The sequence below is a fragment of the Colobus angolensis genome, unplaced genomic scaffold (genome assembly GCF_000951035.1).
Source record: "Colobus angolensis palliatus isolate OR3802 unplaced genomic scaffold, Cang.pa_1.0 Scaffold32, whole genome shotgun sequence".
NCBI classification, from domain to species: Eukaryota; Metazoa; Chordata; class Mammalia; order Primates; family Cercopithecidae; genus Colobus; species Colobus angolensis.
Window position 1 is genome coordinate 2867786 of NW_012116488.1, and position 12542 is coordinate 2880327.

Genomic DNA, 12542 nt, shown 5'->3' on the forward strand with positions numbered 1-12542 from the left:
AGATTTGGAATCTGTGGTAATTAAGCAGCAGAGGCTCCAGAAGCCGACGGTGGAGCCTGGCTTCCCCTCAGCAGGTGTGGAGGTGTCTGAGGGCCCTTGTAGAGACAAAGATCTAGTGGTGGAGAGAAAAGTCTGGTTAAACTAGCACTTTCTAGAATTATGCTCAACGCAAACCCAGGGTGGAGAAGCAGCATGTCACATCTAAGGCACATGTACCGTATGCCACCAGCTCTATGCGCAATGTTGCTTTCGGAGACCGTTGACGGCATGCAGCAAGATGACAGGATGGAGAAACACACCTGCGGGCCTCCCTCAGCAGTCACCCGCCCACCCCTGACATGGAGACCGAAGGCCGGTGCTGTCAGCAACAGAGAGCTCGTCCGAACACAGGGGGCAGAATCCAAACACCTACAGGATTTTGTTTAGAACTCCAAAGTTCAACGGATGCCCTATTTTAGGGTGAAAACAATTATAAATCTGAAAATGATGCACAGCATCCATGAGCGAGGCTCCGTTCAGAATTGTGAAGTCGTGTCATTAACTACGACAGATATTGAAGGTTTACATTTCTAACGAGAAATAACAACAGGTTGAATATTCTCTTTCCTATCACAAGTGATAACCAGTGTTTGATATTTTATATTTTCTTCCAAGAAATATCAGTCTATCAGCGTTTTAAAATAAAATGTTTGCAGTAACAATTATTTGTAGAACTTTAAATTAAAAATGATTCTGAATTTAGAGACTTTCAAAAAAAAGACCTAGGTATACTTCGGGGTCTTCTGACAAACAAATTATTAAAACAGAGACCAGATGAGGCCTTAAAAATAGACAATATACTGTATTTGAAACAAAATTGCACTCTTGAATTTTAGAAAGAAGATATCAGAATTGCATTACTATTTCATAAATTCTCCTTTTACTTAACATGCTGACATGTCCAGCCATCCCCACATGTGTGTGTGTGTGTGTGTGTGTGTTTTTGGTGCTCAAGTTTAAGGAAGAAAAATCATGTTTCTTTTGTTTAGCATATGTGTTTTCCACCTTCATTAACTAGATCTTTAAAAATGAAAATGAAAACCTTCTCTGACAGCAATATTTATCTCGCTGAAGGATAAATAATTCTTCAGAGTGAAGTGTGGCTAGTCTATTATAAAACGTGTCACGTGTGCTCACGCGTGGCTCCTCCCGCCGGCACGCGTCCGCCTTCTGCCGCTTCCTCCGTCCCACAAGGTCCTTTTCTGAGTGCGAGGACCTCGGTGAAGACAGACCGGTTCAAATCCCCCAGAGGAGTTGCCTTCTGCTCAATCCACCTCCCCAGCTACTCATCAGGGATCGGGCAGATCCGAAGTATCCACTATGACTTTAATAAAAATTGTATCATCTTTAATATATGTCCCATTTTCTAGAACCGTCTGGGCCACAAAGACTGGGCAGCCAGAGGCGATATTCATCTCTCCAGTGGGCTTCTTGAAGCTGCTGCTGTTGGGGTCGGGCTTGAACGCATCTCCCAAATGCCGCCGAGAGGACCCCTGATCCATCAGCATGAGTGTCACTTTCTGCTTAAATGGCCAAGGAAGCAGGGCATCATATTCTCCACGCATGATGACAAAAAACAGCGACAGGTGCGTCCCCTTTCCCATCCCGTCCCCGTTCAGGTAGACCCTGGCGCACATCTTATAGCCAAAGTAGCCAGTGTAGAAAGGCTGGCTGTAAAGGGACAGGGTCTTCCCCATGACAGCCTCCTGCTTCCGCCGCTTGTAGTCACGAATCTTCCAGATGAGCACACCGTTGTAGCTGGCGGTCTCCAGGACCTGGAAGCGGAGGTCCATGTCGGCCAGGCGGATGTCGTGCACACTCAGCATCTGGTCATGCCGGCTCAGCTGGGACTCCAGCAGGCCTGCCACAGGTGAGGAGGGATTTGATGAATGAGACAGGTGAACGTCAGAAAGGTTAGGAAAGCAAAGCTGCACCAGCACTTTTTATTTTATTTCATTTTTTTGAGACGGAGTCTCACTCTGTTGCCCAGGCTGGAGTGCGGTGGCGTAATCTCGGCTGACTGCAACCTCTGCCTCCCAGGTTCAAGCGATTCTCCTGCCTCAGACTCCTGAGCTGCTGGGATTACAGGCGCCTGCCACCATGTTTGGCTAATTTTTGTATTTTTAGTAGGGACAGGGTTTCACCATGTTGGCCAGGCTGGTCTTGAACTCCTGACCTGAGGTGATCCACCTGAGGTCTCCCAAAAGTGCTGGGATTACAGGCATGAGCCACCGCATCTGGCCCTTTTTTTTCTTTTTGAGACGGAGTCTCTTGTCACCCAGGCTGGAGTGCAGTGGCCGGATCTCAGCTCACTGCAAGCTCCACCTCATGGGTTCACGCCATTCTCCTGCCTCAGCCTCCAGAGTAGCTGGGACTACAGGTGCCCGCCACCATGCCCGGCTAATTTTTTGTATTTTTAGTAGAGACGGGGTTTCACTGTGTTAGCCAGGATGGTCTCAATCTCCTGACCTCGTGATCTGCCCGCCTCGGCCTCCCAAAGTGCTGGGATTACAGGTGTGAGCCACCGTGCCCAGCCTCATTTTTTAATTTTTAAAGAGGCAAGGTCTCGCTCTGCTGCTCAGGATGGCATCAAACTCCTGAGCTTAAGTAATCCTCCCACCTCAGCCTCCCAAAGCACTGGGACTATAGGCCACACCACCATGCCCAGTCACACCAGCATCTGAAACAATATAAAAATGACTGTGGTTTCTGGGGGTAACACCAGCAAAACTGTGTAGACAGATGTCCTGAGGCCACTGCCTCCCAGGGAAGAACCCAGGTCCCTGCCCCAGTTCTACCACCGCTCTCATGCCCACAGCCCTGTCTGCACACATTACTAGGCACAGCCTGCTGAGAGGGGATGTCCTGGGCGGGTGACCTGCCTGTGTGTCACAGGACACCTCACTGCAGGGTCCAGGACAGAGCGCTCCGACTCCACTGTGGCTTCCTGGGAAGCCTGCTGGTGGGAGCCCCTGGGAGCGGGAGACAGCTGTGCTCTCCCCACCCCTCCCACCAGCCTCAGCGCCTGCAGGCGGCCTCTGCTCTCTCGGAGGCGAAGCTGCTCCCCTCTCCTCCAACCTCATCCTCTGCCTGCTTCATCCGGCCCCGACATGCCGTGGTAATCTGTGTTCCTTTCTGCCATTAATCCTCTTCATGTAAATATTCCCAATACTCTTTCAGTCCCCAAAGCCATAGGCCCACATCTGCTTGTGGAATCAGAAACATGCTGGCAGAGCGCAGTGGGACTGCTGCCCCCTGGCCCTTAGGAGTCAGGTCTGTGGCGCCCCGACCAGCAGGGCCTGGCCATGTGCACCTGGGCCTGTCCTGCGGGTCAAACTGTGGCCAGTCTCTCCCAGGAGGGCTTTGTAGCTTCCCGTGGCTGCAGCTGCCCCTACTCTCTACACTACACAGGGCCTCACACGGAGGGAACAAGCCTGCGTGGAAACGTTTGTCTTTGCTGGGGGACTTTCAGCAGGAAAGTCATCACACCTCTGCGTGTTACCCATAATTGGAAAGAACTGTTCTAAGGCACATGTACCTAACATAGCCCTCATCCCACGGACCCTGCCCCAGCAGTCCCCCGGGGCTCAGATGCACACTGCTGGCCCGGCCCCGGCCCCTGCCTCACCTGTGTTCCGAGCCACTTGCCCCGCGCTCTTGTCCACGCTCTCCAGCTCAGTCACGCGGTTCTGGAGGGACTCCACGCTGCTCTTCATGCTGTCTGCTTCCTCCCAGTTCTGCCGGAAGGGCCGGATCTCCTTGTCGAGCTCCTTCAGTTTCTCTGCTTGGCTGTCTATCACTCGCTTCCAAACCAAAGGTGTTAAAAACCAAAACATGGTTAGGACTTGGACAATGCTGCACCGCCTCCCATCAAATACAGACGGGCTAGGAGCAGAACAGTCACAGAGGCCTGCCACCCGCGGCTCTGACTCCAGGAGCGGGGCTCTGCATCGGCCCTCCTGGGAGCTCCCTGGGAACAAGTGCTTGTGCCGGCAGGGAGCCCTCGAGGTGACGTGAAGCCAGATGGAAGAAAACAACAGGAGACACTCCACTGCGCCAGCTTGCTTTGTCGACAGAGCCACTAGGAAAGCGAAGTGACGGCTGGCAAGTGTTCAGAAGACCAGGGGAGAGGTCTCCGCTGTCTCTGGGGCAGGCAGCAGCTCATGCTTCTGCTGCCCACAGCCCCTGCCCAGGCTTCCCCGTTTCACAGCAGCACTGGTGCCACCTGCCCGCCCGTTTCTCACACGCCCACACCCTGGCGTCAGTCAACCCACACCAGCAATCTTGTCAGTCACCTAGATCCAACCTCACCCTCACACTCCCACGTGTTCCTCCCAGCTCTTCTCCCAGGCCACAGCACCTGTGTGGGGCCACAAGGCTCCCATGGACATCTCTTCTGCAGCTCTCGTATACCTCGGGGGCCATAGGTATGGAGGGTCCCCGCTTCCCAGAGAAACCTCACCCCTGTAAGTGCAGGTCCCACGGGGCAGGTGGCCCTGCATGGCTGCCACAGGGTCTCAGGTTTAGGATGCCAGAATTGTGCCTATGTGCCCTCATCTTCCCTTGGAACATCTAAAGACCTCCTACCCTGCTGCTGGGTCTGGGGCAGCACAGCCCTGTCTCTGCGGCTGCTGGGGGTGCCCCAGAACGACCCCAGGGTTCCAGGAGAAGAATCTCACTCCTCAGACTCCTCCCACCTGGATGGTGGCAGGAAAGGGCCCCAAGCCATGTCCTCAGGCCCTGGGTGAAACCCAGTGGGCCGATGCTGCAGACACAGGGCTCTTCCCCCACTGGCTCCACACCCAGGCTGCCAGGCCCCAGCGAGGGAGGCAGGAACGCAGAAACCCTGCCCCGAACACATGAGGCTGCCGGCAACCAGGCCTGACTTTATGCTACTTCATTTAACTAATTCAGAAAGCCCTTTCCCAAAACACACAGGTCGCTCGTATTTGTCACTACTTGGAGGCGTGGGAGCCGTACTCCGCCCTGGTGGCCCAGTCTGTGTTAAGGGGCTGGAATGCCCACCTGTGAGATGAAGCCAGGGACTTAAAGGGTTTTCACTTCAAAAAAGGATGTGCATTTTCAAGCAGCTTGTGAGGGCTGGAGAGTTTAGTGCTCAGTGCAGCTGTGGAATGACTGAGCCACCTCACAAGCTGCGGCCACACCGGGTGCTCACGGGGCGGGTCCCAGGGCCCCTGAATTCACTTCTCCTTTTGGAAGTCTATTTTTAAACATCTAAGTTTCAGCACCTTTGCTGGCTGTTATTAACCACGAAGACACAAACATGACAGGTTTGGGGGGCTTTTTGGGTATAAAAGCAGCGTTATTCTTCCTGTTCTTTCCAAGAAACATGATGTTAGTTAACCTCTAAAAAGTAAGGATAATTTCTCTAACAAACACCTCTTTCCACTGTCATTGTCGCTTTAAACTGACACTGTCACTGCCCCTTTATTTTACACAATCGTACATGCTCAGAAGGATATCTAATTAGCTCACCAAGTCTATTTGCTGCGGGACAATACCATTGACGACACTGAACATCCACATCACACAGCTCCTCTAGTGAGCACCAGGAGCCTCTGGCATCTCCACCTTCTGATACCGTGCACTGAGCCTGGCAGGTGCTCGTCAGTTGCAGGGGAAAGTTAATGAAAACCTGATCAACAGAAGTCTGAGAGATGCCCTTTGGAACTTAGCAAATCCCAAAATGAAGCATGAGTCCCAGGCAGGGTGGCCCAGGACAAGCTGTGCCTCACGCTAAGCCTCAGGCCCCTGAGGTTAAGAGTGGGATGGCGCCCAGCCACCACTCCCCCGTGATGGTGCTACGCATCGAGGTGCCTGACCTCGAGCACAGAACGAGAGTCTCCAGCAAGGACTCCCCCGCACAGCAGGGGCCCCCAAGTCAGGAACACACAACATGCATGCACCGCATGCATAGACCAGCACGACTAAAGAAAAGGCGTCTCCATGAGCAGCAAGGGAACTCGGGCTATTTTTAAAACAGGCCCTTCATCTGTATCAATGGCACCATTTCAAAGCAGAACGCAGAGTCACATCAAGTGTTCTCTAAAACACAGCAAATGTGATTTCATCCTCAAAGACGGTCTACACTCAGCCACTGCAGTTTCTATAAAAATAAATCTCAAGTGCAGGTGTGGAATTGTACAGAAAAAGGACTCCAACACAGAGCTGAAGAGACAGACGGCACTCCACATCAACAATCCAAATCAGAAGGTTTGCCTTCAGGGAGCATCAGCCCATGAGCCTCACACACTTGCACGCCAGGGCTGCAACCGCGTCACCTGCTGTGAGGCCCCACTCTCAGGCTGCCGGGACCCTGGCACGCAAGCCCGGCACTGTGAGAAGCCTGGTGGTGCCTGCAGCCTGAGTGAGGGCTGCATGGATGGATGTCCCTCCCTTCTGTCCCAGCACCTGCTGCTCCGCATGTGCCCTGTGGACCCCCGACTACAAGAACCACCAGTTCATCTAGTCCACTGACACCAGAAACCTGGGTCATGCTCACACCTATGCTCTTTTCTTTTTTTTTTTTTGTTTTTGAGACAGAGTCTTATTCTGTCGCCCAGGCCAGAGTGCAATGGTACGATTTTTGCTCACTGCAACCTCTGCTTCCCGGGTTCACGCGATTCTCTTGCCTCAGCCTCCTGAGTAGCTGGGATTACAGATGCCTGCCACTGCACCCGGCTAATTTTTCTATTTTTAGTAGAGACGAGGTTTTGCCATCTTGGCCAGGCTGGTCTCGAACTCCTGACCTCGTGATCCACCCACATCAGCCTCCCAAAGTGCTGGGAATATGAGCGTGAGCCACAGTGCCCAGCCTAGGCTGTCTTCTTAATAAAGAAAAACAGGATATTTAAGAAGTAAAATATTAAGAACTCATTATTCCCTGGGCATGCAAAATCAAAGACACTCTCGAATTCCACTCCTTGACCCCCTACCTGCACCCCCACTGCCACAGCCAGGCCATCGGGCCCTCTGTACTTTGACTCCCGCCATCACCAGGACTTTAGGGTCTACTGGAGAATTAGACAAGGAAGAAAGAAGAAGACCCCAAGTGACGTGTGTCCTCATTGCCTAGGTGGTCCACAGACATCGCTGGAGGAGTGCCTGGAGCTGGCCAGGAAGAGAAGCAGGAGAAAAAGACATCTGTGCAGCAGCAGGGAGCCTCTCAAGGAACAACAAGCCGGTCCACTTTAGCGCGGGGAGTGGGGCGAAGCTGGGAAGGTGACGGGTGGCCAGTCACAGAGGTTTTCTGGGCCACAGTAAGATTTTACAATAAACTCTTCCTGGGGCAACCGGAAGGGCACTGAGGATGAACAGTGGGGAACACGGCTAGGCCGGGCTGCCGCTCAAGAGGGTGGGCGGGGCCTGCAGCAGCAGAGGGATGGCCTGGCCCGGTGCAGCTCCCACACGGCCAGCACCTCTGGCCATCAGAAGGCTTTCAATCAGCATTTCCTGAGGACGGACAGCGCAGAATCCTCCTGGCTAAAGACCACCAACCCCACAGTCGTCCCAAAGGTAACACTGAATTTCCCCTTTCAAAAAAACACACAGTTGGAAGGACCTTCTGTTTAGACCACACCTGCTCAAAGGGTCACATGGAGAAGAGTTTTCACAGGTTTCAGGCGGGGCCATGTCCCTGCACTCAGGGGAATCAGACACGGGCAGCCTGCTCTGAGTCCCTTCTCTAAACACAACCTGCTGCCTGCCACGCCCAGCCTCCTGTGGGGAAGAGGCGGGCGCGTCATTGTCTCCTACTCGTCACAAGTCAAGGGACACTGACCGCTGCCATCACCACTCCATCCTAACTTCTCCAGCCTTGGCGACTTGGTTTCCCCTTTCTTTCTGACTTATGCTTCATTGGTTCATCCAATCACAAAAGTTTTCAAGTAGAAATCACGTACCGTAGAGTGATTAAACTCGACTAAAAAGTAAAGTAAATGAGAATGCCTGACTGGAAGGGGAGAAACTGAAGAGGAACACAGAGGAAAGCTGAGGTTTGGGATGGGGCGTTGATACATCACTGCGTATATTCTAACTTTTTGTTGTAAATGAATCCAGTACTTGTGCATTCTTCCTTCTGTTGTGGCTATTTTAAGAGGTGATTTCCCTGTCCTTTCCAGTGCCTCTCTGAGCCCCAGGTCAACCACAGCAATGATCTCGTGAATAGCCAGAGCTGCTTGCCAGGGAGTGCAGGTGTGGGCGGGCCACAGGGTGGCCAGGGCCCTGCAGCAGTGGCCTGACCAGTCGCCTTGGCCAGTCTGATGACCGACACATCGCTGGGCCCTTGGCAAAACGCTGGGGGCTTCCAGCAGGAGGCTTGATGTTTTAAGAAACATTGTACTTTATGTGGCTTGATTTAATGCTAATGACTGGTGCCTTTTTTAATACAATATAATGTTTCATTGTGTTTTCTCCTTTTCTCTCTGGGTAACTACAAAGTATAATAAAAAAGAAATTAATTTAATAAATCCCTATGCAATTCAAGTCACTATGACTCATCTCCAATGTCAAAAATTGGAGAAAAGGCATTCTCAAAGATGCCATGACTCTGTGCTATTAGAAGTATTTTCTCTTCCAGATAATCTAGGGCCACACTGTAAGTACAGGCCCTTGAGTGACATGAGTGATTCTTCCACAGTTTGTGACACACACATGAGAATTACTATCACAAATGCACACGAGTAAGTGAATGTGCAGAGAGCATCTACAATGTTCATCTATTAACAAGCACCTCACAGACACCTGTGACAACAGAAGACAGGAGGAGCAACATTTCATCAGTCCCCTTTATATCATCGCTTCTATTCAGGGCGGCAAAGGTTCACTGGTTTGTTCTTCAGGAGGTGCCTGTGGATCTCCACAGTGAAGCCCAGCGGGTGAGCGCGTGTCACCAGACGCTCACAGCAGAGCTTGTGACACAGCACCACACCTCACTGCAGGAAGTGAGGCTTTGCACACAGCCACTACTCACCAACCATAGGAAATCTTAAACAAGAGAAACAACTAATTTAAAAAATACAGGCTTCGCATCTTATTTCTCCAACAGTAGATCAAAGGCATGGAAGAGCGGTGGAGGCTTGCTCTCCAGAGAAAAGGCAGTAAGAAAACGCTGACCTGCAGCTTCCCAGGCCGGGCCTGTGCTAGCCCAGCTGCCTTTTCTAAGCCTTCGCTTAGGCCAGAGACATCAGTTGCCTTTCTGCTTGCAAAGGTCAAGGACGCAGCTCAAGCAGTTTGCTAAGCCCTGAAGGGGAACACAGGCAAGCTCCTCTACCCTTTGATCTGGCCACAGTCCTAAGATCCTTACCTGTAAATGAAGGATTTTGGATTCATTATTTCGAAGCATTTCCTTTTGTCTCTCAATTTCAATTTCAAAGCTACATATCTGATTGTGCAAACTTTGTATGCTCTTGTTTTTTTCTACACTTTCATTCTGCAACAAGGAAACCTAAAAAAGAAATTCTTTAATTAATGTAACCAAAAGTGGTTTTCATATTAATTAACAACGATACAAATTAAATTTTCACAAGATAGGCCTTCTGTTAGCTTACTGACGGTTTCAGAAGAAAAGAATCCCTTCACACAGAAAGTGGTAGTCCTGGTACTTTTCTTTCTTTCTTTCTTTCTTTCCCTCTAGAGACAGGGTCTTGCTCTGTCCGCAGGCTGGAGTGCAGTGGTGCAATCACAGCTCATTGCAGCCTTGACCTCCTGGGCTCAAGTGATCCTCCCACTTCAGCCTCTTGAGTAGCTAGGCCTACAGGTACATGCCACCACCATGTCTGGTTAGGCTTTAAAAACAATTTTTTTTTTAGAGCTGGGGTCTTGCTATGTTGCCCAGGCTGGTCTCAAACTCCTGGCCTAAAGTGATCCTCCTACCTCAGCCTCTCAAAGGGTTGGGATTAGAGGTGTAAGTCACCACACCCAGCCAGTCCTAATTTAATAGGGAATCCTATAAACAGTGTTTCTCAGAATCTCTTCCAGTAATTAGGGTGAGGCAAAGTGCAGCAGCTGATTGAATTTCAGAATAAATGAGATGCTTTTTCAAGTTTTTGCTAAAAACTAGTATATCTTTTACCTGAGTATTTTTCAACTGTTGACCAGGAAACATAGTAAGAAACAGATGCTTATGTACCACCCCATTTATACCAACGTGTGTGGGTATCCCTGAAAACAGACGTCATAAAGCCGTACTTGCCCTAATAATTTACAATGCACCCTGATATTTTTTCTTTTATTCCATTTCATTTAAGAAAATACTAGTCCCTGAAGAACATTATGCTAAGTGAAATAAGCCAAGCACAGAAAGGCAAACAGTATGTACTCTCATTTAGACGTGGGATCTAAAAAAGTCAGGCTCACAGAAGCAGGGAATGGTGGTTACCGGGGCTGGTGGAGGTGGGTGGTGGGGTGGGCTTGCGGAGCTGCTGGGCAGAGGGCACACAGCCTCAGGTAGACAGAAGGACGGATGTTTTTGAGCCCACTGAACAGCATGGTGACCGATTCATACTAACACGTGTTTCAAGACTGCTGGGGGAGCAGATTTTAAATGAAGTGATGTGATGGATATGTTAATTAGCTCGATTTAATTATTCCACAATGTGTATGTATATATACCAAAACATTACACTGTACCCCATAAACAATGCTGGTCACAACCTACTAAATTATTTCACATCCACCCAGGGGCCACACCCTGCAGTTTCAACAGCTGTGCCAACATAATGACAGCGTGATGAGAATACAAAAAATTACATGGGTGCTGCACCCTTGGGGCCAGTCTGCTCCCCCTCAACACGGGCAGGCAGAACTGACACCTGAGGATACCCTTCCACAGAAGCACAGAAGAGCCTCTACAACCCACGTCAGCCGAAGGGAAGGCCTGCTGAGTGAGCATTTCCAACCCCACCTCTGACCTTTCCAAAATCTTTCTGAAAGATAATTAGCTCCCAAAGACAAATTAACATCTGGTCTCAAAGATGAAAGTTCAAGGGTAACTCCTACAAGGCTTTCTTCCTCCCAAGATTTTTACAAAGGGCATCTTGACCCCCCCATCTACCAACGGGTGTCTCTGTCTATCCATTGGGGTGGTGGTCTCCACCCCAGAAGACCCTAAGCTCTGTGCCAGATCTGATGCGTGCCTCTCCAACGACGTACACTCTAAAACCACCAATGCCTGCGGACCAATGGTCACAAAGGTGACGGCCTGAGGGCATCTCGGCACAACATCAGATGTGATACAGAGTTGACTCCTGATGCCGTCCATCTAAAGGATAACCAGCCTAAAGATGGGTGTCCTTTTCATATTCGGCACCGTTGGCCAAGTCAAGAGACATCTTTTGAAGCAATCACTATCTTATTTTAAAACAAGTATGTATTTACTAAGGAATACAAAACCTGCAATGTCTCATGGGCAAAATATAACCTCACTTTCCTAGGATTTTACTCCGCAAAACTCGGCTTTCCTTCCTTCCTTGCCTCATACGTCCACGAACTCCTACAAGCGGTCAACCTGCACGAATGTGGAGCAGGCCATATGCAGCATCGCGTGGTGGTTGTGTCCCTCTGAAAGTAACAATTCATTCATTTCCATCTGTCAAACACGGGACAGAATTCTCAGACTCTTTATTCTCATATCCCTGCAAAAAGATGACATGTATGCCAACTCTTTCGACAAAAATCTCAGTAATGTCTCCAAAACATTGTCAATAGGCCAGCTGTGATTGCTCACATGTGTAGTCTCAGCACTTTGGAAGGCTGAGGCAGACGGACCTCCTGAGCCCAAGGAATTGAAGACCAGCCTGGACAACAACATGGCAAAACCCCATCTCTACAAAAAAAAAAAAAAAAAAAACACACAAAAATTAGCCAGGTGTGGTGCAAACGCCTACAGTCCCAGCTACTGGGGAGGCTAGGTGCAACCACTTGAGCCCGGGAGGTCAAGGCTGCAATGAGCCATAACTGCGCCACTGCTCTCCAACAAATCTAGCAGTTGAGTATGAGCAGAAGCAACTTACAGCAATGAACACATGTCATGTCACACTAAACTCAACTTCTTTCACTTTAGGCCTTCCCTTATTTAAACTATTTATTTATTTATTCAATCAAAGAATCCAACTCCCAGGTCCTGCAGATCACCGCTTCCACTCCTCTAGCAGGGAGATGCCGTAGGCACAGGAAAGTCCACCTGGCAGGTGTGTTTCCAAGGAGCCGGCAAAACAGCCGCCCAGGAGGTCCGAGGCTCTTTGCACTGAGAACATCCTTTACTCCAGCCCACTTTGGTGGGGGTGCTTTACATTTCCCCTCCATTTAAGCTTTCTTAAAACATAAAATGGGTGTTTTTAAGTCCAGATTTTGCAGTTTTTCTTTAGTTTGACTATGAATGTGAGGAATGGTCTGTTTTTTTTTTTTTTGGAGACAAGTCTCACTCTGTCACCCAGGCTGGAGTGCAGTGGTGAGATCTTGGCTCACTGCAACCTCTGCCTCCC

General features: G+C 50.1%; 1 protein-coding gene across 3 annotated transcripts in view; it reads right to left on the bottom strand.

Annotated features, from left to right (window-relative positions):
• Positions 1 to 826: 826 nt before the first annotated feature.
• TRAF3 (TNF receptor-associated factor 3) overlaps positions 827 to 12542 on the bottom strand; it is a 78537-nt gene continuing 66821 nt past the window's right edge. For all 3 annotated transcript variants that reach the window (XM_011951433.1, XM_011951434.1, XM_011951435.1), the window contains 3 exons: positions 9365 to 9505; positions 3668 to 3842; positions 827 to 1900 (listed from right to left, as the gene is read on the bottom strand). In XM_011951433.1, coding sequence (XP_011806823.1) covers positions 1329 to 1900; positions 3668 to 3842; positions 9365 to 9505 — 888 coding nt within the window. In that variant the 3' untranslated portion in view covers positions 827 to 1328. The remainder of the gene's footprint in view (positions 1901 to 3667; positions 3843 to 9364; positions 9506 to 12542) is intronic.